The 24299-nt window shown below is 47.7% G+C and overlaps 1 protein-coding gene across 2 annotated transcripts in view; it reads right to left on the reverse strand.

Moving 5' to 3' along the window:
• The window catches only part of LOC137383584 (dynein axonemal assembly factor 8), a 106602-nt gene that overhangs the window by 32148 nt on the left and 50155 nt on the right, over window positions 1–24299 (reverse strand). For both annotated transcript variants that reach the window (XM_068056731.1, XM_068056732.1), the window contains exons 11-25: window positions 17051–17239; window positions 15059–15253; window positions 14271–14459; window positions 13963–14079; window positions 11180–11324; window positions 10562–10880; window positions 10160–10245; window positions 9181–9335; window positions 8046–8184; window positions 7746–7877; window positions 4537–4731; window positions 3050–3382; window positions 1555–1620; window positions 1195–1248; window positions 757–926 (exon numbers count right to left, since the gene is read on the reverse strand). In XM_068056731.1, coding sequence (XP_067912832.1) covers window positions 757–926; window positions 1195–1248; window positions 1555–1620; window positions 3050–3382; window positions 4537–4731; window positions 7746–7877; window positions 8046–8184; window positions 9181–9335; window positions 10160–10245; window positions 10562–10880; window positions 11180–11324; window positions 13963–14079; window positions 14271–14459; window positions 15059–15253; window positions 17051–17239 — 2484 coding nt within the window. The remainder of the gene's footprint in view (window positions 1–756; window positions 927–1194; window positions 1249–1554; window positions 1621–3049; window positions 3383–4536; window positions 4732–7745; window positions 7878–8045; window positions 8185–9180; window positions 9336–10159; window positions 10246–10561; window positions 10881–11179; window positions 11325–13962; window positions 14080–14270; window positions 14460–15058; window positions 15254–17050; window positions 17240–24299) is intronic.

Consider the following 24299-nt stretch of genomic DNA (forward strand, 5'->3'; position numbering starts at 1 on the left):
ACAAAGTTAACATGCAGGTGCAGCAGGCTATTGGGAAGGCAAGTGGCATGTTGGCCTTTATTGCAAAGGGATTGGAGTACAAGAATAAAGAAGTCTTAGTAAAACTGTGCAGCGTTTTGGTGAGACCGCACCTGGAATACTGTGTGCAGTTTTGGTCTCCACATTTAAGAAAGGATATACTTGCACTGGAGGCAGTGCAGCGAAGATTTACTAAATTGGTCCCTGGGATGAGGGGGTTGTCTTATGATGAGAGGCTGAGTAAATTGGGCCTATATTCTCTCGAGTTTAGAAGAATGAGAGGTGATCTAATTGAGACCTACAAGATTCTGAAAAGGCTTGACAGGGTCGAAGCTGAGAGATTGTTCCCATTGGTCAGGGAATCTAGAACACGGGGACACGGTCTCAGGATAAGGGGCCAATCATTCAGGGCTGAGATGAGGAGAAATTACTAAACTCAAAGGGTTGTGTATCTTTGGAATTCTCTACCCCAGAGGGTTGTGGATGCTCCATCATTGAATATATTTAAGGCTGGGATAGATAGATTTTTGGTCTTGCAGGGTCCCAGGGGATATGGGGAGCAGGTGGGAAAGTGAAATTGAAGACCAAGATCAGCCATGATCGTACTGAATAGTGGAGCAGGCTCGATGGGCCATATGCTCTACTTCTGCTCCTATTTCTTGTGTTCTTGGGATCCCCTAGGGTTTATGTCAATTAGGACTCTTCAGTATAAAGGCAAATTCATTCAATCTTACGCACCTGCTGAATGCTGTCTGGAGTCAGAAGTGAGGCTTTTTCTGAATCCAAACTGATGAGTTTCATCCCAACAATACAGAAGTGCTCCCGGTCTAACTTGCGGAGTATCTTGAGGAGATGATGTGGCCAAGCGGAGGGTTTGATAACCAGCACTGTAAGCAAAGGCTGGGCACCTGCAACCAACAGCAGCACAATCATGGACATTACATCAACTACAACAATGACAGACTATTAAACCCAGATGGCTTAGGGATATATAACCTGCAGGGCAGAAGATGAATAGGGCAACTCTGGAAGATCTACCAAGGTTCAAAAGCAACATTTGTTTGTAATCTATTTGTCATTCATTTCTTTGGTGAGGTAGAGGATATGTGTCACTGAATTATATGGACAGCATAACATGGCCTTTCTACAGGTGATAGATATCCACTTAGCACTTACCAAGCAGCATGTAGCTGAAAATGGATTCTGTGTTGACAGTTTGTGTTTCTTTACCTGAAACAAGTTGAAGAATGGTCATAGACAGATAGGCTGTTTTAAGAGTTTGAATCTTATACGAGAGATACAAACAGAACATGAACAATAGGTTCAGCAGACTGTTATCAGTCTCAGAGACACACAGTGACACAGTCCATACTGGCTGGCTGGCTGGCTTTATTCCAGCCATTATCAATTTTCATAACACAGTGACATAGGGCAATCACAGCCACAGTCAGAGATCAGTCTTTGTTATATTGTCTATGAATTATCATTTTTATCATTACCAAAACTCCTGCTTCATGCCCAGGTGATTATACATACCCGCCTTGGTGTTCCCAGACCTGAGAGAGGAAGATAGGTACATCAGTAACGGCCGGGCCCCTGGATCTGTGGATGATACAGTGTATATATAAATATAGGAGCAATTCAATAATCAGACCAACACCCTGAGCTGTTGCAAGCGGACGGGAATGAAACTGTTCTCAAAGGAATTAAATGGATGTACCTTTAGATGCCAGCAGCTTCCACTTCTGATATAGTTCATGTCATGAGAATATATGTAATACAACAGGAAAAATCAGACCAACACTGACTCTTTAAGTGGCTTTTCATCTAAAAGCCATTTGTCCAATTTTTACTATTGGAAGATGGCTACAAGAGGCAGTTCTTCAAAGGCCGAGGCCCAGGGTTGGTTGAAATCTCCCAAAGTTTGGGGGATAATAAATAGTGGGAGTAAAAGCCTGAGTTTTTTGGTCCTGAGTTAACTTTTTCCAATGCTCTATTGTTTATCTGTTCATGGGATGTGGGCATCGCTGGCAAGGCCAGTATTTATTGTTCATCCTTAATCGCCGCTGAGAAGGTGGTGAGCCGCCTTCTTGAACGGCAGCAATCCATGTGGTATTGCTCAAAGGATATGATAAGATGTGAACCCAGGTGCTCTGTTCACCTCTGCCACATTGCTGACTGACAACAGGCTACAGACTGCTGGGCAAGCCAACAGCTCAGCCTGATTCAGACAGTAATGGAGGATGAGACGAATGTTCCAAAGCTCTGCCTGGCCAGGTGTGTAGATATTGAGGTCTCCCTGGGCAGGAGCAGCTGAGATTGGACATTCTGGAGGTCAGGATTGCCTGGCAGTGACTAAGTCTATCACACTGCCTGTGAGCTGAACCTGGAGCAGTGATGGATGGAATCGGCAATGAATCTGCTGCAGGGAAGGATCGACAGGGCTTGATGTAAATCCTGAACCCGGGCAGTGGAATGGGCCTGAGGTTCAATGAGATTAGTATGATCCTAGAAGACTTCAGGTGAACTGGGAAAACCTGTTCTCAGGCTTCGCTCAAAGTCAGGAATGTTTCTAACTCCATACTAACAGCTAAAGCAAAGCCAACAGACAGTGATTGATCAGTCTCTGTCAGAGAAGGCTGAAACTGAAAAAGTAAAGAATGGAAGGATTGCCTCACACCTGAAGGAAGATGACTAACTGATTCCTGCAGCACAAACTTCCTTAAAGGGACAGTGCACAGTCAATTCACCCCCGAATAAAAAAGCAAAATACTGCAGATGCTGGGATCATGGCAGTTCTGATTTGTATGTAAAGGTTGAACTTATGAGGAAAAAGTGAACATAGTTTTAAAATGAAAAGCCGACCCATAACACTGCAGAATTCCTGTCATATCTGTAGATTGCAAATGAGAAATGGATATGAAAGCTAATTTCAATCTGGCTGTATTTTAGGTCTCCCCCCTCTTCAGGAAGTGTAAGAAATATTTTTCTGTCCCTTTAAGAGTGACCTATGATGAAACGTGCATCCTACCTGACATGAGCTCCCTGTCAGTGAAGAACAAAGCTGCCTGTCTGAAGGCCAGCTCTGGGGTTGGCGACATTACTTTCTCCAGGTTGCTGTGGTTTTCCTTGAACAAACTAGCCCTGGGTTTGGTCGCAGTGAGGATTGCAGCCAATGCTTTGAAGGCACCCACACGCCGCAGCACACACACTAGAGCGGGACTGGATACCAGGCAGTCAATGCTCGCCTGCCAGTGTCTGTCGCCCACTTCGAATGGGGTCAATTCCTTGGCCTGGCTTCGGCTTAGATGTGGCAACCATTTCAATCCCAGAAGCTCAAAGCCTCCATCCATTAGGTCATCACCTGAGGAGGGAACTACAGGTTAGAGACATTCCCCATGTACACCTGTATATTACACATCTACAACTCATACAGACCAACCACCACTACCGGTAAAAGCTGACCAAACTGATTCAAAACAGTTGACACAGGTGCAAAAAGCCCAGAGTTTCAGAATAGCCCTGGTGCATGAAAACCAGAATTAAATAAAGCATTCTGGTTTGTTGCATTTGTTTAATTTCAGGCTTGGTCTGATATTCAGGCTTTGATGAGCCATAAGTTCCTCCAGCTCAACCCCAGGAGGTCCAAGCCATTGTCTTCAGCTCTGACACTCACCAGCCATGCCAATGATTTCAGCTACTGTCTTTGGCTGAACTTTGCTGTCCTGTTTGATGCTGAGCTTCACACTTCACATTATTTCCATTACAAAGCCCACGTGCTTCAACCAGCACACCATGCCCCAACTCTTCAACCCCAGGGCCTTGTACATGACTTTATCACCTCCAGACTTATTGACTCTAATATAAAAGCAAAATACTGTAGATGCTGGAAATCTGAAATAAAAACAAAAAATGATGGAAATATTCAGCAGGTCTGCCAGCATCTGTGGAGTTCTGATGAAAGGTCACTGACCTGAAACATTAACTCTGCTTCTCTCTCCACAGATGCTGCCAGACCTGTTGAGTATTTCCAGCATTTTTTGTTTTTATTATTGCTGACTCTAACATTGGCTGGCACCCATCCTACATCCTCCATAATCCCTGACTTATCTTCATCCTGCCCCACTCGGATGCCACTGCTGTCCTCGCTGACCTACACTTCATCTTTAAAACCCTCAATGAGCTCAGACAAACAATGCATCTGCAATCCTCTCCAGCCCTGAACTGCCCGAATCCTCTGACTGACATTTTGTGCATCTGCCCCTCAACCCTCCAATGCTAGCAGTGTATCCAGACCCCAGCCCTTCTCTCTGTAACTCCACACTTAGTCCTCTGTCACACTGTACACCTTTGAAATCCTCAAAGCCCATCTCTCTGTGCTAGTCTTTGGTCACCCATCTCGCCCGCTCCATTCTTAGCTGAATGTCTGTTTTCCTTACACTTTTCTGTGAAACCCCCAGATAATTCTTTACATGAAAGAGGCTAAAATAAATCCAAAATTGTGGTAAGCTGCCTCACCTGATGATTTGTGTGATTTGTTTGATAGAGGGCGTAGAAGATCCCGCAAACAGATCCCAGCATTCTTCAAGGCTGTGGGTCCAGTTAGTGTGAGGACAACAACTTGCTCCAGTTCAGGATTGGACACAAAGTTATGTTTATATAGCACATCCAGAGTCAGATTGGCAGAATGGGGCACGGCACTAAGAGGTCCTCCTACAGGCAGAAAGCAGTTCCATCACCTCAATCCACTGCACAGAAAATTAATTGCTAATGCTTTTCACTTCTAAGTACACGGATTACAGTTCTAGAATGGATGCAGGCCCTATAAGGAACATGGGTGCAGTTAGCATAATGGCAATGTTATTGGACTAGTAATCTAGAGGCCTTTCTCTTATTCTTTCATGGGATGTGATGTTGCTGGCAAGGCCAGTATTAGTTGCCTGGGCTAATGATACAGAGACACAAGCTCAAATCCCACCAAGGTAGCTGGGGAATTTAAATTCAATTAAATAAATAAATTGGGAATTTAAAAAAAACTAGTCCCAGTAATGAAACTACTGGATTGTCACAGAAACCCACCTGGTTCACTCTTGTCCTTTAGGGAAGGAAAGCTGCTGTCCTTACCCGGTCTGGCCTACATGTGACTCCAGACCCACAGCAATGTGGTTGACTCTTAACCGCCTCTGAAATGATCCAGCAAGTTACTCAGTTGTATTAAACCACTACAAGAAATAAGAATAAAAAAATCGGACAGACCACCAGGCATCAACCCACCACCGGACACGACAAAGCCCAGTCCAGTCGAGGCTGCAAAGTTATCCTCACCACCATCTGGGGACTTGTGCCAAAATTAGGAGAGCTGCCACACAGATTTAGTCATACTCACTGAATCATACCTTTCAGCCAATGTCCCAGAATGGTAGCGGACAATTAAACAACTAACCAGAAGCGACACCACCAACATCTCCATCCTCAATGATGGCGAAGCGCAGCACTTCAGTGCAAAAGACAGGGCTGATGCGTTTGCAATTATCTTCAGCCAGAAGGGCCTCACGGATGAACCCTGAGGTCCCAGCATCACAGATGCCAGTCTTCAGCCAATTCAATTTACTCAATGTGCTATCAAGAAATGGCTGAGTACACTGGACCATGCAATGGCTATGGACCTCAACATCCCGGCCACAGTACTGAAGACTTTTGCTCCAGAACTTGCTGTACCCCTAGCCAAGCTGTTCTAGTACAGCTACAACACTGGTATCTACCTGACAATTTGGGGCTGCACAGTGGCGCAGTGGTTAGCACCGCAGCCTCACAGCTCCAGCGACCCGGGTTCAATTCGGGGTACTGCCTGAGCGGAGTTTGCAAGTTCTCCCTGTGACGGCGTGGGTTTTCGCCAGTTTCCTCCCATAGCCAAAGACTTGCAGGTTGATAGGTAAATTGGCCATTATAAATTGCCCCTAGGATAGGGAGGTGGTAGGGGAATATAGGGACAGGTGGGGATGTGGTAGGAATATGGGATTAGTGTAGGATTAATATAAATGGGTTGTTGATGGTCGGCACAGACTCGGTGGGCCAAAGGGCCTGCTTCAGTGCTGTATCTCGAAATAAAAATAAATAAATAAATGTGGAAAATTGCCCAGGTAGGTTCTGTCCACAAAAAGCAGGACAAATCCAATCCAGCCAAATACCAACCTGTCAGTCTACTCTCAATCATCAGCAAAGTGATAGAAGGTGTTATTAACAGTGCTTTCAAGCGGCATTTACTCACCAATCACCTGCTCACTGATGCTCAGTTTGGGTTCTGCCAGGGCTCCAGACCTCATTAATTAAAGCCTTGGTCGAAACATGGACAAAACAAAAAACTGAATTCCAGAGGTGAAGTGATGGTGATGGTGACTGCCCTTGACATCAAAGCAGCATTTGACCGAGTATGGCATCAAGGAGCCCTAGCAAAATTGAAGTCAATGGGAATCAGGGAAAAATTTTCCACCAGCTGAAGTCATACCTAGCACAAAGGAAATTGACTGTGGTTGTCGGACGCCAGTCATTCCAACCCCAGGATATCACTACAGGAGTTCCTCAGGGTAGTGTCCCAGGTCCAACCATTTTCAGCTGCTTCATCAATGACCTTCCCTTCATCATATGGTCAAAGTGGGGATGTTCGCTAATGATTACACAATTTTAAGTTCCATTCACAACTCCCCAGATAAAGAAGCAGTTCCTGCCCGCATGCAGAAAGACCTGAACGGCATTGGCTAATAAGTGGCAAGTAACATTGACGCTACACAAGTGTCGGGCAATGATCAGTTCCAAAAGAGAATCAAACCATCTCCCCTTGACATTCAACAGCGTTACCATCACTGAATCCCCCACCATCAACAGCCTGGGAGTTACACTTGGCCAGAAACTCAACTGGACCAGCCATATATCTATACTGTGGGTACAAAAGCCAGGTCTGAGGCTAGGAATTCTGCGGCAAGGAACTCACCTCCTGTCTCCCCAAAACCTGTCCACCATCTACAAGGCACAAGTCAGGAGTGTGATGGAATACTCTCCACTTGCCTGGATGAGTGCAGATCCAACAACACTCAAGAAGCTCAACACCATCCAGGACAAAGCAGCCCACTTGATCGGTGCCCATCCACCACATTAAACGTTCACTCCCTCTGCTACCAGCATACAGTGGCAGCAATATTTAGCATCTACAAGATGCACTGCAGCAACTCCTTCGACAGCACCTTTCAAACCCACAAGCTCTTCCACCTAGAAAAACACATGGGAACACCACCAATGTTCGCTCTAACCTGCCTAGAAGTTCCCACACAGGCTCTGCACAAGTTGGCCTCTTTAAGTTACCACACGTGCGCAGCCATGCAAAAAAAAATTAAAGAGCTTGTGCACTTAAATGAACAGACTGCGCACAACAAAAGAAAATTAGAGGTAACGTTGAATACCACCATCTGCAAGTTCCGCTCCGAGTCACACACCATCCTTACTTGGAAATACAGTGTTTTTCTTTCACTGGGTCAAAATCCTGGAACTCACTCCCTTAACAACACTGCGGGTGTACCTATACCAAATGGATTGCAGCGGTTCATCCCATGAGCAAAGAAAAAATATTGATCTGAAAGAAGCCTGAGCCATTGGACTCTAGGATCCCTGCTACTAGCCAGGTACTCCATCTGTCAGAGGTTTCCCCCTGCTCGCCATCTATTGTGAAATCTTACCTAATCCCTGAAGTGTTTGTTCAGAGTAGGGAGTCACATGAAAACAAGATTCAATCTCAAATTCATTATCAGGGGGAAGCCTGTTCCGCACACCTCCGAGTAATCCCTGTTCTGCCAGCTCATTCGCTAAACCTATAGCAGGACAGAAGTACAATGTGAGTACAATGCAGTGTATGAACAGCTGTGATAATGGTGGCAAACCAGTAACTGTAGAGGAATTTGAAGCTCAGTTAGGACCTGTTGCTGCTGCAAAAACTCAACCAACAGCTCCATACTGGTGAAATATTCTGACTGTTGTACCTTTCAGTAAGCTGACAACGTGGTGACTTGCATTTTCTTTCCTTATAAGTAGCACAAAGCAGGGACAGGGCAGCTCAGCATTGGGAGGGCCACCAGTATCTTGAGGAATTAGGGCTCCAGTTCGGCAAAACACTGGGATCTGCAATGGCAATGGAAATTTCATGAGAACTACAGCTCCCAACAAACAATGGGTTGCAAGTTATTCAACTGTTCATTATCCAGTAATCCACAATCCACTAAATACATTCTCACCAGATCTGTTGCATCTCAAATGCCCCAATACTACTCACACAACTTTATCCTGCACTCACCTCTTACTGGCAAGATCTCAACCCATGGTCCCTTTTACAATGGTGATTACCATCTTGTGGCTCTTTACACCGGGGAGGTACCATCTCATAGTCTTCTTGACATGTGAAATCGGAATTATTTAAATGTGTCAATTTTTGCCTTAAAAGATGCAACGGTCTTTACTTCAACCATTCCCTGTGGCAAAGTATTCCACACTGCCACAACTCTCTGTCCATTCTGTTTTCCTGTCTATGTCTCTGTGCAGTCTGTTACCTTCCTCTTTACTGTGTACCAAACTTACTTTTCAATATGGGGCTCACGATGCCTAAATACAAATCATCTATATATAACCAAGAAAAAGACTGGACCCAGCACTGACTCTTCCAGTCTGAGAAACATCCACTTATCCTAAGTCTTTGTTGCCTGTCCTTCAAACAGCTTTTGTCCCTGCCGCATTTCTTCATATCTTACGCATAAACTTTTAATTAGGCTTCTGTGAGTTTAAGAATGCCTTCTTAAAGGAAATTTCTACCAGACCCACAGTATTGTTTTTATTTAACCAAACTTTGTTAAATTTGTCAACCATGACTTGCTTTAACAAATCCATTCTGGATCTCCTTGATTAACTAATGCACAGAAAAAGGAGACCATTCAGCCTCTCAAGCCTGTTAAGATTAGATCATGAGTGATCTGCACCTCAACTCTATCATCTCTCTCGAACCTCCTTAATGTGATCCCTGACCTTGTCCCAGTGTGCTGTACCCACTTCCCATGACCTCTGACCTTCTCCCACTGTGCCATACCCTTTTACCATGACCCCTGACCTTCTCTTGGTGTGCTGTACCTGCATACTTGCAATCCCAAGGCTCCCAGCTCTCTTTGGAGACAACCGAAGGCGTCGCATACCCTGTAAACTGAATCCTCGCCTGGTACAGACGGATATTATGTCTCCATAGCAACAAGGTGGCACAGCAGGAGACACTAGTAGAAATAGGTCAGCTGGGATAAAAGCAAAAGTGAAAAATTCAGTGTTTCTTTCAAAATATAAAGAGGGATAATTGTTTATGGTGGAGCCTGCAATCTGCATATTATTGACTGAGTGCTGAAGGGCAGGAAGCGGCAGCTTGAAATTATCCATTCCCCATCATCATGCATCAGCTGGGAACAGCCCCTTCCTCACCAACAGGGCAGCAGAGTTAAGCAGGAGGGCACTGAGTTGCTGGAGGCCATCATATGCTGTTGCCAGGGCTTGCCTCGGTACATCATAAGTCACAGTCACTGGAACTGACTGCTTCCCTCAGGTCTGGAGTGAGTTGCAGCAGATGCTTAACAAAGAGGAATATTAAAGGGTCTTGAGAGGAATGGTACAGTCATACCTTACAGTGAGGGTATATTATTCTTCACGGGCCAGACTGGAACCTGAATCTTCCACCGAGAATCAGTGTAAACCCACAGCTTCTTGATTGGGAGCAGGGCCCTCAGTTGCTTAGACTCAGAGAGTCATTTACAGCATAGGAGGAGGCCATTTGGCCCATCGAGGCCATGCCAGCTCTCCACAGAACAATCCAGTCAGTCCCACACCCCTGCTCAATCCCCATAGCCCTGCAAGTTTATTTCCTTCAAATGTCCATCCAATTTCCTTTTGAAATCATTTATTGTCACCACTTCCACCACCCTCGTTGGCAGCGGGTTCCAGGTCATTACCACCCACTGCGTAAAAGAGTTCTTCCTTACATTCCCCCCTGCATCTCTTGCGCAAAACCTTCAATCTGTGTCCTACTTGTACAATCTTCTGTCTGCGTGGTGGGATCTAGGGCATTTACCTCTAATGGTCGCAACAAGTGCAGCAGGAGGCCTGCAGGACTCTCTGGAGTCTGTGTGGGTTCCTGTAGAATGGAGACTGTTAGATCTGTGGATGAAGAATTGGAACAGTTGAAACAAAATCAGGCTGTGAATCTAAAACATGCATATGTCAAGCTTTTTAAGAAAAATATTTTTGATTTACTTCTCTTGATTCTTCTGTCAGCTTGGCTCAGCAGTTGAACTCTCACCTCGGAGTCAGAAGTCATTTGTTCAAACCACACTCCAAGAATTAAGCATTTAATACAATGGGACAGGATTGCTTATGCAGTGGGAGCCGTACTGAGGGACAGCTGCACTACAGTAGAATCTCTGTGGGGTTCCCCGATTCCTCATTGTAACTTTCATTTCAGTGTGTTGCATACCTGCATTTCGAGCTGTTTTTCCTGCCAGGGTTCTGAATGCCGACTCGTACAATCCCATTTTCAGGAATCCTTCCACCGAACCACACACAGAGCTCCCAGTGGACACGGCTTTCCTGATGTGGGAAGTAGAGGAGTGGCTCATCACGATGCTTACAGTAAAGAGCATTGATGGAGTGCTGGTCTGTCACACTGGCCAGCTGAGGATCAGAGGGCCCAACAATGTCCATCCACAATGTACCAGCATTCAAACCTCTCAGTGCGAATGCCAATACAGGCCTTGGGTCAGCATCATCTGGAGTGTACGCAGAAGGCAGTTTACCTATGGAGAGAGAAAACACTGTAACCCATATCAAACTGCAAACGTGTGAACAATTGCTCTCTATGAGTCTATGACTCTAATTGCCGATCAAGTAATTGATGTAACTATGGGTTTGGATTCTATTACATCTTTTGTTGCGTAGAGAAAGACTTGCGAGTGGGCAGATTCGAGTGAGTGAATCCAGGCCAGGACTTGCTAACTTGCTGACCAAAAGGACTAATGAGTGATTCTAGTGCTCAGACTAATTTAGAATACATAGTCTCTATTACTGGTCACGTTTGGCTTTGCACTCTGTTTACCTGCACTCTCAGCCAGGAGTCTGTGCGAAGGGTAGAGTAATCGAAGGCCACAGATATCCATACCATAGCCAAGGATGACCTGCAGTGTGTGGTGAAGGGCTGTAGGATTAACCAATAAGTTCTCAAACACTAGCGCCATGGTAACCTGAAATACAGTAATGTTGAAATGAATCAAACATGGTCCAAACATGGACAAAAGAGCTGAACTCAAGAGGTGAGGTGAGGTGAGGTGAGAGTGACTGCCCTTGATATCAAGGCAGCATTTGACTGAGTATGACATTAAGTAACCCTAGCAAAATTGAAGTCAATGGGAATTAGGCAGAAAACTCTCTATTGGTTGGAGTCGTTCCTAGCACAAAGGCAGATGGTTGTGGTTGTTGGAAGTCAATCATCACAGCCTCTGGACACTGCTGCAGGAGTTCCTCAGGGTAGTGTTCTAGGCCCAACCATCTTCAGCTGCTTCATCAATGACCTTCCCTCAACGTAAGGTCAGAAGTGAGGATGTTCACTGATGACTACACAATGTTCAGCACCATTCGCGACTCCTCAGATACTGAAGTAGTCCATGTAGAAATGCAGCAAGACCTGGACAATATCCAGGCTTAGGTTGATAAGTGGCAAGTAACATTCACACCACACAAGTGCCAGGCAATGACCATCTCAAACAAGAGAGAATCTAACCATCTCCCCATGACATTCAATGGCATTACCATTGCTGAATCCCCAACTAACAACATCCGAGGGTTACCGTTGACTGAAATTGAACTGGACCAGCCACATAAACATGGTGTCTACAAGAGCAGGGCAGAGACTGGGAATGAGTAACTCATCTCCTGACTCCCCAAAGCCTGTCCACCATCTACAAGGCACAACTCAGGAAGCTCGATACCATCCAGGTCGAAGCAGCCTGCTTGATCAGCATCCCATGCACCATCTTAAACATACAAGCCATCCACCATCGATGCACAGTGGCAGCAGTGTGTACTATCTACAAGATGCACTGCAGCAACTCAACAAATCTCCTTCAACAACACCTTCCAAACCCATGACCTTTACAATGTGGAAGGACAGGGCAGCAGATGCATGGAAACACCACCACCTGCAAGTTCCCCTCCAAGTCACACACCATCCTGACTTGGACCTGTATCACCATTCCTTCACTGTAGCTGGGTCAAAATCCTGGAATTCCTTCCTAACAGCACTGTGGGTGTACCTACCCAACATGGACTGTAGCGGTTCAAGAAGGCAGTTCACCACCACCTTCTCAAGGGTAATTAGTGATGGGCAATAAATGCTGGCCTACCAGCGACACCCACATCCCATGAAACGAATAAAAGAAAATCAAGCAACTGGTACTTTAGTTCTCAGTAAGCATCTAAAGCAATGTTATCCTTCACGTATAAGGGACAAACTTACAGACAGACTGTACTGGCAGAGAGTTTGCTTGTAGTTTCCTGGTATGTGTGGTGGTGGACATGGCCCACTATTGGTATGCTGCATTTATGGAATTGGTCCCTAATTTCCTCCAGTAGGAGTGTCTTAGGTTAGAGGAAGATATAGACGGGATGGTCAAATGGGCAGAAAAGTGGCAGATGGAATTTAACCCTGAAAAGTGTGAGGTGATACACTTTGGAAGGAGTAATGTGACACGGAACTATTCAATGAATGGCCTGACACTGGGAAGTTGCGAGGAACAAAGGGACCTTGGCGTGTTTGTCCATAGATCTCTGAAGGCAGAAGGGCAGGTTAATAGGGTGGTGAAAAAGGCATATGGGACACTTGCCTTTATCAATTGAGGCATAGATTACAAAAGCAGGGAGGTCATGTTGGAGTTGTACAGAACTTTGGTAAGGCCACAGCTGGAGTACTGTGTGCAATTCTGGTCACCACATTATAGGAAGGATGTGATTGCATTGGAGGGGGTGCAGAGGCGATTCACCAGGATGTTGCCTGGGATGGAACATTTAAGCTATGAAGAGAGGTTGGATAGGCTTGGGTTGTTTTCACTGGAGCAGAGAAGACTGAGGGATGACCTGATTGAGGTGTACAAGATTATGAGGGCATGGACAGGGTGGATAGGGAGCAACTGTTCCCCTTAGTTGAAGGGTCAGTTACGAGGGGTCACAAGTTTAAGGTGAGGGGCAGGAGGTTTAAGGGGGACTTGAGGAAGAACTTTTTTACCCAGAGGGTGGTGATGGTCTGGAATGCCCTGCCTGGGAGGGTGGTAGAGGCAGGTTGCCTCACATCCTTTAAAAAGTACCTGGATGAGCACTTGGCATGTCATAACATTCAAGGCTATGGGCCAAGTGCTGGCAAATGGGATTAGGTGGACAGGTCAGGTGTTTTTAATGCATCGGTGCAGACTCGATGGGTCGAAGGGCCTCTTCTGCACTGTATTATTCTGTGATTCTGAGTAGGTATTTGTTGGAGTACTGATACTGTGTACAAGCGCTGTACAACATGACAGCCAGTTCTCATGATGCTAAGTCAGTGTAAGCATTACCAACACTTGGGATGTGCATCTCTTTATTCCTGTGGCCCAGCATTAACTATGGACCTGACTGGATGTTCACACAAGCCAGTTCCATTCTAATATAAAATAAAAACATAAAATGCCAGAAATACTCAGAAGACAGTATTCTGATAAAATGTCATTGACCTGAAATGTTAACTGTGTTTCTCTCTACACAGCCTGACCTGCTGAGTTATTTCAGCATTTTCTGTTTTTATTTCAGTCCATGCTAACACGGGCACATGAGTGCAGTGTGTGATCCTGCCCTTACCTCAGGCTTCTCCTCACAGCTCTCACCGATCTCAGTCGCAGAGGGACAGTAGCTCTCGTCTGTCTCTAATGTCTGCCAGTAAAACCCCATCTCAATCTCAAATATTTTCTTAACAGCCTGTGTAAAAACCAAGGACAGAGGAGCTAAGTCCAAATTTTGATCAAAGTCACATATTCTAAGATCCTGTGCTTATTATATTAGCTTTCACATCTTCCCAGTGTGACTAACAGTGAATACACCCAGTGTGATTCATGCTCAGTGAGACCCGCGAGTACGCAATGCGAACAAAACAGTTTATTCAAACCCACCTTGGGATCTGAGTTGACAGAGATCACAGAGTTGAGACGAACGGGGGGAAGGTAGATACATGGAGGGAACATTTGCTCCTGAAGAGAATCATTCAGCTGCTTACTCCACCATATCACTGCTTTCAAGCATGTTTGGGATAAGAATTTCACAACCAGCTGGTAAAATAACGATGTTCCTCGCAGTTCCTCCTTTGTGAATAACCAAAAAGAGGAGTCTAGGATAGCCAGTTCTCCAACCAAATATCCCAGTGATAGTGTCTACCCCCTTAGTTACCCAAACCCCAGGAACAACAGCCACTGCTGTACTGTCTGACCTTACAAGTAACTGAAAAATCAAAATCCTAAGGTCCAAAGTTGTGCCCCTGCAAGTTGAGAGGACTGAGATGGGAGGGAGTGTAGTATGTGGACAACACATATCGCTGCACAAATGAAAAGGACACTACAAGGCACTAATCTTTCTTCATTCAGTATCCTGTACATAAACCAACATTGAGATTAAGAAGAGCAAAATACTGTGGATGCTGGAAATCTGAAACAAAAACAAGAAATGCTGGATTCACTCAGCAGGTCTGGCAGCATCTGTGGAAAGAGAAGCAGAGTTAACGTTTCGGGTCAGTGACCCTTCTTCGGAAGGGTCTTCTTCCGAAGAAGGGTCACTGACCCGAAACGTTAACTCTGCTTCTCTTTCCACAGATGCTGCCAGACCTGCTGAGTGAATCCAGCATTTCTTGTTTTTGTTTGAGATTAAGAAGAGTCAGCGTGGATAGAATGAGCAGAATAACACTGACCTTATTTTTCCGATTCCTACTGTATGTGGGCTTGCTGGGGTTCAGACCCTGAATCATTGACACCACACAGACATAAAGAGCCAGGCCATCTTCTTGCCAGGCCTGTTGAAGACCCACCACCTGAAATGGTGCCTTCACCTCAACTTCAGTACAGTCTCTACATAATCCATTCATAGGAACCCGCTGAGTGGGCACCTGGTCAACAGGAAAAGCAGTTTGCTTATAAACACATTACATTTCTAAAGTTGGAAATGTCAGTTCATTCACAAGTATTACAGAATCATTACAGCACAGAATGCGGCCATTCGGCCCATTGTATCTGCACTGGCTCTTTGAAAGGTCTGCTGCCCTTGTCACAGGTTTGGAAGGTGTTGTTGAAGGGGTCTTGACAAGTTGCTTCAGTGCATCTTGTAGATGGTACACACAGCTGCCTCTGTGAGCTGGTCATGAAGGGAGTGAATGTTTAAGTTGGTGGATGGGGTGTCAGTCAAACAAGCTGCTTTGTCCTGGATGGTGTTGAGCTTCTCAAGTGTTGTTGGAGCTGCATTCATCCAGGCAAGTGGAGAATATTCCATCACAGAATCATTACAATGCAGGAGGCCATTCAGCCCATGATGTCTGCACTGGCTCTCCGAATGAGCAATTCCCTCAGTTCCATTCCCCTGCCTTCTCCCCGTAACCCTACACATTCCTCCTTTTCATATAACTGTCTAATTCCCTTTTGAATGATTCAATTGAACCTGCCTCCACCGCGTTCTCAGGCAGCACATTCCAGACCTTAACCACTTGCTGCGTGAAAAGGTTTTTCCTCTACGTGTAAATCCCCTTTCTGGTCCCTAATCGGCCCCACTCCTCCTTTTACCACCCTTTTACTATTTATATGCCTATAGATGGCGGGCAGCCATAAAGGCGGGGCTAAAGTGTGGCGAGTCGAAAAGACTTAGTAGTTGGCAGGAAAAAAGACAGAAGCGCAAGGGGAGAGCCAACTGTGTAACAGCCCTGACAAACAAATTTTTCTGCAGCACCTGTGGAAGAGTCTGTCACTCTAGAATTGACCTTTATAGCCACTCCAGGCACTGCTCCACACACCACTGACCACCTCCAGGCGCTTACCCATTGTCTCTCGAGATAAGGAGGCCAAAGAAGAAGACTATGCCTATAGAAAACTTTAAGATTTCTTTTAATGCTAGCTGCCAGTCACTTTTCATGCTCTCTCTTTGCTTCTCGTATTTGCTTTTTCACTTCCCCTCTGATCTTCTATATTCAGCCTGATTCTCAATAGTTTTTTATACCTGGCATCTGTCATAAGCACACTTTCTCTTCTTTATCTTAATCTCTACCTCTTTTGTCATCCAGGGAGCTCTGGATTTGTTTGCCTTACTTTTCCCCGGTGAGGGAACATACCGTGACTGTGCCCGAACTATCTCTTCTTTGAAGGTAGCCCATTGTTCATCTACTGATTTTCCTGCCAGCTTTTGACTCCAATTTATTCACCCCAGCTCGATTCTTACCGCACTGAAGTTGGCCTTCCCCAGTTAATTATTCTCAGCCTGGATTGCTCTTTGTCCTTTTCCATAGTCGGCCTAAACCTTATGATTCAATGATCACTATCCCTTAAATGTTCTCCTACTGATACTTGATTCACTTGGCGCACTTCATTCCAAGAACCACGTCGAGCAGTGCCTCCTTTCTCATTGGACGAGCAACATACCATTGTAGAAAATTTTCCTGAACACACTATTAGGCACACCCAAGTGGTGGGGAAAAGCAGTCCGAAATCAGTGATAACTTGGCACAAATCACTTTGAATTGTTTTCTTTAAAAAAGGAGCACATGTTAGGAGCAAGTGGTTTATGAAATATTAAAGCATCCCTGTCCTGGTGATGTGAAAGAAACTGAAGTTATGACTTTGTCTCGGAGGCGACAACCCCTGTTCAGCCTAAGAGTGCTGGAGTTCAGTATCTGATTGTCCTATTTTAACCAGAAACTCACCAGGGAAAGGAACCACGACACCAGTGCATTATACAAGTTCGATGTGGTCACCAAACTGTCTGGCAAGTGCCCGGCCTGCTGTCCACTAGTCACCAGTTGGCCACAGCTAGAGAGTTGGACAGTCAGTAGAAGCATGTCACTTCTTCCTTTCTGGGGTAAAGTGCTGATGTTAGGCAAATAGGAGGCCTCCTGAAAACAAAAAGAGAATAAGGCAATGCCTGCAGAGCTTCATCAGGCTTTAAACGGAATTCGATTCCCAATTATCTGAAAAGATAAAATGGATCTGAAAGACTGAAGCCTCATATCTCACATGGTATCTCTTTCCCCCCACTATCACCTTGCCGTTCATAGACAGTGGGGGGGAATTTTCCCAAACCATTGGAGGCCGGAAAATAGGGAAGAGCGCACCTTCACGCTGGTATCCCGACATCTTTCTGCCTCCTTCCATCTTTCCCAGGGCAGGTTGGGAACCTTGTCGGCAACTGTGAAATGTTACACCTGCAATGGCTATTTGCCAACAGCGGGTGGGGGTCACACACAGATCTGGAAGATTGAAGCTTAGAGGAGGCGAGTGCACAGCGGGAAGTTACTGAAGCCAGCATCTGACTCAGTACTATTAAGGGGGAAAGCAGCAAGCCTGAGGTTAGCCATTGGCAGAGGCTTGCGATGACAGGAGCAGGTCACTGAACTGTTATGAATGATAGTGGTCTTGGTAAGAAAACTGCTGGCAGTTCCTGTGGGAGACTTTCACAATTCAACGGGACTACACACCTTCCCTGTCTGCTTTCCATTTTCTGCAGAAGTAACCCCTCCAAGTCATCACAACACAAATCTCTGTGCAGCCACTGTGAAGGCTGTTGATGGCCCTTTATATTCTGTGTACTCAAACACGATCCCAACTCATCATCCCACCTGCCATCACAAATTTTACAGCACTCTCAGAAGCGGGTTCCTAATTAAACTCCTTCCAGAAAATTCAACTGGAAAGCCCAGACTCGGGCATCCCAGTTCCTGAGCTGGAAATCACCCTGCCATTTGTGCAACACTAAGGCCGCAAGATTCTGCTCAGTATCTCTGTCTCCACAGTCATCCTCTAGTCCACATCTCACACAGTATCTCAGTTCCAGTCCCACCTCCAGAAGCATTTACTAACAGTCGCAAAGGCTCAGCACGATGACTGGAAACAGAGAAAATTCTATCCTTATTTCATTTTCTTTTCTACATGCTGCACTTTGGATGAAAAAGCTGTGAGAGAGATAAATTCTCAGCTGTTTGGAGTGCAGTACTGAGTCCATACAGACATGCTCAATAGCAGTGAGATGGGAATTAGCAATAAGGGGTCAGCCATTTAGACTGAGAAGAGGAGAAATTTCTTCACTCAGAGCAGAGGATTATGAATTTTTGGAATTTTCTACCCCATGAGCTTCGATAGATTTTTGGACACTAACGCAATCGAGTGAGCAGGAAAGTAGAGTTGAGGTAGAAGATCAGCCATGGTTGTATTGATTGACGGAGCAGGCTCAAGGGACTAGATAGTGTACTCCTTTTTTTTAATTCATTCATGCGATGTGGGTGTCACTGGCTAGGCCAGCATTTATTGCCCATCCCTAATTGCCCTTGAGAAGGTGATGGTGAGCTCCTATTTCTTATGTTCTTATAGGAAAAAGAGTGGTGTTCCCTCCACACCGCACTGCCCACACTAACTGTATGAAAGAGGAGTGGTGTTCCCTCCGCACCGTGCTGCTTGCACTATCACAGAATCACAGAATAACACAGTGCAGAAGAGGCCCTTCAGCCCATCGGGTCTGCACCGATGCATTAAAGACACCTGACCTGTCTACCTAATCCCATTTGCCAGCACTTGGCCTATAGCCTTGAATGTTATGACATGCCAAGTGCTCATCCAGGTACTTTTTAAAGGATGTGAGGCAACCCTCCTCTACCACCCTCCCAGGCAGTGCATTCCAGACCGTCACCACCCTCTGGGTAAAAAAGTTCTTCCTCAAATCCCCCTTAAACCTCCCACCCCTCAACTTAAACTTGTGACCCCTCGTAACTGACCCTTCAACTAAGGGGAACAGCTGCTCCCTATCCACCCTGTCCATGCCCCTCATAATCTTGTACATCTCGATCAGGTCACCCCTCAGTCTTCTCTGCTCCAGCGAAAACAACCCAAGCCTATCCAAACTCTCTTCATAGCTTAAATGTTCCATCCCAGGCGACATCCTGGTGAATCGCCTCTGCACCCCCTCCAGTGCAATCACATCCTTCCTATAATGTGGCGACCAGAATTGCACACAGTACTCCAGCTGTGGCCTTACCAAAGTTCTATACAACTCCAACATGACCTCCCTGCTTTTGTAATCTATGCCTCGATTGATAAAGGCAAGTGTCCCATATGCCTTTTTCACCACCCTATTAACCTGTCCTTCAGCCTTCAGTGATCTGTGGACAAACACACCAAGGTCCCTTTGTTCTCGGAACTTCCCAGTGTCAGGCCATTTATTGAATACTTCCGTGTCACGTTACTCCTTCCAAAGTGTATCACCTCACACTTTTCAGGGTTAAATTCCATCTGCCACTTTTCTGCCCATTTGACCATCCCGTCTATATCTTCCTGTAACCCAAGACACTCAACCTCACTGTTAACCACTCAGCCAATCTTTGTGTCATCTGCGAAGTTACTGATCCGACCCCCCACATAGTCATCTATGTCGTTTATATAAATGACAAACAACAGGGGACCCAGCACAGATCCCTGTGGTATGCCACTGGACACTGGCTTCCAGTCACTAAAACGTGTGGAACAGGAGTGGTGTTCCCTCTGCATTGCACAGCTTGCACTAACCATGTGGAAGAGGAGTGGTGTTCCCTCTGCACTGTGCTGCCTGCACTAACTGTGTGGAAGAGGAGTGGTGTTCCCTCCACACCGCACTGCCCACACTAACCATGTGGAAGAGGAGTGGTGTTCCCTCTGCACTGCGCCGCTTGCACTAACCAGGTGGAAGAGGAATGGTTTCCCTCCACACTGCACTGTTTGCATTAACTGTGTGGAAGAGGAGTGGTGTTCCCTCCGCACTGCACTGCCCACACTAACCAGGTGGAAGAGGAGTGGTGTTCCCTCCGCACTGCACTGCCCACACTAACCAGGTGGAAGAGGAATGGTTTCCCTCCACACTGCACTGCTTGCACTAACTGTGTGGAAGAGGAGTGGTGTTCCCTCCGCACCGCACTGCTTGCACTAACTGTGTGGAAGAGGAGTGGTGTTCCCTCCGCACCGCACTGCTTGCTCTAATTGTTTGGAAGAGGAGTGGTGTTCCCTCCGCACCGCACTGCTTGCACTAACCGGGTGGAAGAGGAGTGGTGTTCCCTCCACACTGCACTGCTTGCACTAACTGTGTGGAAGAGGAGTGGTGTTCCCTCCACACTGCACTGCTTGCACTAACTGTGTGGAAGAGGAGTGGTGTTCCCTCCGCACTGCACTGCTTGCACTAACTGTGTGGAAGAGGAGTGGTGTTCCCTCCGCACCGCACTGCTTGCACTAACTGTGTGGAAGAGGAGTGGTGTTCCCTCCGCACCGCACTGCTTGCACTAACTGTGTGGAAGAGGAGTGGTGTTCCCTCCGCACCGCACTGCTTGCTCTAATTGTTTGGAAGAGGAGTGGTGTTCCCTCCGCACCGCACTGCTTGCACTAACCGGGTGGAAGAGGAGTGGTGTTCCCTCCACACTGCAGGGCTTGCACTAACTGTGTGGAAGAGGAGTGGTGTTCCCTCCACACTGCACTGCTTGCACTAACTGTGTGGAAGAGGAGTGGTGTTCCCTCCGCACCGCACTGCTTGCACTAACTGTGTGGAAGAGGAGTGGTGTTCCCTCCGCACCGCACTGCTTGCTCTAATTGTTTGGAAGAGGAGTGGTGTTCCCTCCGCACCGCACTGCTTGCACTAACTGTGTGGAAGAGGAGTGGTGTTCCCTCCGCACCGCACTGCTTGCACTAACTGTGTGGAAGAGGAGTGGTGTTCCCTCCGCACCGCACTGCTTGCACTAACTGTGTGGAAGAGGAGTGGTGTTCCCTCCGCACCGCACTGCTTGCACTAACTGTGTGGAAGAGGAGTGGTGTTCCCTCCGCACCGCACTGCTTGCACTAACTGTGTGGAAGAGGAGTGGTGTTCCCTCCGCACCGCACTGCTTGCACTAACCATGTGGAAGAGGAGTGGTGTTCCCTCCGCACCGCACTGTTTGCACTAACCATATGGAAGAGGAGTGGTGTTCCCTCCGCACTGCACTGCTTGCAATAACTGTGTGGAAGAGGAGTGGTGTTCCCTCCGCACCGCACTGCCCACACTAACCATGTGGAAGAGGAGTGGTGTTCCCTCTGCATTGCACAGCTTGCACTAAAAATGTGGAAGAGGAGTGCGGTTCCCTCTGCACTGTGCTGCCTGCACTAACTGTGTGGAAGAGGAGTGGTGTTCCCTCCACACCGCACTGCCCACACTAACCAGGTGGAAGAGGAGTGGTGTTCCCTCCGCACTGCACTGCCCACACTAACCAGGTGGAAGAGGAATGGTTTCCCTCCACACTGCACTGCTTGCACTAACTGTGTGCAAGAGGAGTGGTGTTCCCTCCGCACTGCACTGCTTGCACTAACTGTGTGGAAGAGGAGTGGTGTTCCCTCCACACTGCACTGCTTGCACTAACTGTGTGGAAGAGGAGTGGTGTTCCCTCCGCACTGCACTGCTTGCACTAACTGTGTGGAAGAGGAGTGGTGTTCCCTCCGCACCGCACTGCTTGCACTAACTGTGTGGAAGAGGAGTGGTGTTCCCTCCGCACCGCACTGCTTGCACTAACTGTGTGGAAGAGGAGTGGTGTTCCCTCCGCACCGCACTGCTTGCACTAACTGTGTGGAAGAGGAGTGGTGTTCCCTCCGCACCGCACTGCTTGCACTAACCGTGTGGAAGAGGAGTGGTGTTCCCTCCGCACGCACTGCTTGCACTAACTGTGTGGAAGAGGAGTGGTGTTCCCTCCGCACCGCACTGCTTGCACTAACTGTGTGGAAAAGGAGTGGTGTTCCCTCCGCACCGCACTGCTTGCACTAACTGTGTGGAAGAGGAGTGGTGTTCCCTACGCACTGCACTGCTTGCACTAACCACGTGGAAGAGGAGTGGTGTTCCTTCCGCACTGCACTGCCCACACTAACTGTGTGGAAGAGGAGTGGTGTTCCCTCCGCACCGCACTGCTTGCACTAACTGTGTGGAAGAGGAGTGGTGTTCCCTCCGCACCGCACTGCTTGCACTAACTGTGTTGAATAGGAGTGGTGTTCCCTCCGCACCGCACTGCTTGCACTAACCATGTGGAAGAGGAGTGGTGTTCCCTCCGCACCGCACTGCTTGCACTAACCATGTGGAAGAGGAGTGGTGTTCCCTCCGCACCGCCCTGCTTGCACTAACTGTGTGGAAGAGGAGTGGTGTTCCCTCCGCACCGCACTGCTTGCACTAACTGTGTGGAAGAGGAGTGGTGTTCCCTCCGCACTGCACTGCCCCCACTAACTGTGTGGAAGAGGAGTGGTGTTCCCTCCGCACCGCACTGCTTGCACTAACCATGTGGAAGAGGAGTGATGTTCCCTCCGCACCGCACTGCTTGCACTAACTGTGTGGAAGAGGAGTGGTGTTCCCTCCGCACCGCACTGCTTGCACTAACTGTGTGGAAGAGGAGTGGTGTACCCTCCGCACTGCACTGCTTGCACTAACTGTGTGGAAGAGGAGTGGTGTTCCCTCCGCACCGCACTGCTTCCACTAACTGTGTGGAAAAGGAGTGGTGTTCCCTCCGCACTGCGCCGCCTGCACTAACCAGGTGGAAGAGGAGTGGTGTTCCCTCCGCACCGCACTGCTTGCACTACCTGTGTGGAAGAGGAGTGGTGTTCCCTCCGCACTGCACTGCTTGCACTAACTGTGTGGAAGAGGAGTGGTGTTCCCTCCACACTGCGCCGCTTGCACTAACCGTGTGAAAGAGGAGTGGTGTGCCCTCCGCACTGCACTGCTTGCACTAACTGTGTGGAAGAGGAGTGGTGTTCCCTCCACACCGCACTGCCCACACTAACCAGGTGGAAGAGGAGTGGTGTTCCCTCCGCACTGCACTGCCCACACTAACCAGGTGGAAGAGGAATGGTTTCCCTCCACACTGCACTGCTTGCACTAACTGTGTGGAAGAGGAGTGGAGTTCCCTCCGCTCCGCACTGCTTGCTCTAACTGTGTGGAAGAGGAGTGGTGTTCCCTCCGCACCGCACTGCTTGCACTAACCGGGTGGAAGAGGAGTGGTGTTCCCTCCACACTGCACTGCTTGCACTAACTGTGTGGAAGAGGAGTGGTGTTCCCTCCGCACTGCACAGCTTGCACTAACTGTGTGGAAGAGGAGTGGTGTTCCCTCCGCACTGCGCCGCCTGCACTAACCAGGTGGAAGAGGAGTGGTGTTCCCTCCGCACCGCACTGCTTGCACTACCTGTGTGGAAGAGGAGTGGTGTTCCCTCCGCACTGCACTGCTTGCACTAACTGTGTGGAAGAGGAGTGGTGTTCCCTCCACACTGCGCCGCTTGCACTAACCGTGTGAAAGAGGAGTGGTGTGCCCTCCGCACTGCACTGCTTGCACTAACTGTGTGGAAGAGGAGTGGTGTTCCCTCCGCACTGCACTGCTTGCACTAACCATGTGGAAGAGGAGTGGTGTTCCCTCCACACCGCTCTGCTTGCACTAACTGTGTGGAAGAGGAGTGGTGTTCCCTCCACACCGCACTGCTTGCACTAACTGTGTGGAAGAGGAGTGGTGCTCCCTCCGCACCGCACTGCTTGCTCTAATTGTTTGGAAGAGGAGTGGTGTTCCCTCCGCACCGCACTGCTTGCACTAACCGGGTGGAAGAGGAGTGGTGTTCCCTCCACACCGCACTGCTTGCACTAACTGTGTGGAAGAGGAGTGGTGTTCCCTCCACACTGCACTGCTTGCACTAACTGTGTGGAAGAGGAGTGGTGTTCCCTCCGCACCGCACTGCTTGCACTAACCATGTGGAAGAGGAGTGGTGTTCCCTCCGCACCGCCCTGCTTGCACTAACTGTGTGGAAGAGGAGTGGTGTTCCCTCCGCACCGCACTGCTTGCACTAACTGTGTGGAAGAGGAGTGGTGTTCCCTCCGCACTGCACTGCCCCCACTAACTGTGTGGAAGAGGAGTGGTGTTCCCTCCGCACCGCACTGCTTGCACTAACCATGTG

The sequence above is a fragment of the Heterodontus francisci genome, chromosome 24 (genome assembly GCF_036365525.1).
Source record: "Heterodontus francisci isolate sHetFra1 chromosome 24, sHetFra1.hap1, whole genome shotgun sequence".
In the NCBI taxonomy this organism is placed as follows: Eukaryota; Metazoa; Chordata; class Chondrichthyes; order Heterodontiformes; family Heterodontidae; genus Heterodontus; species Heterodontus francisci.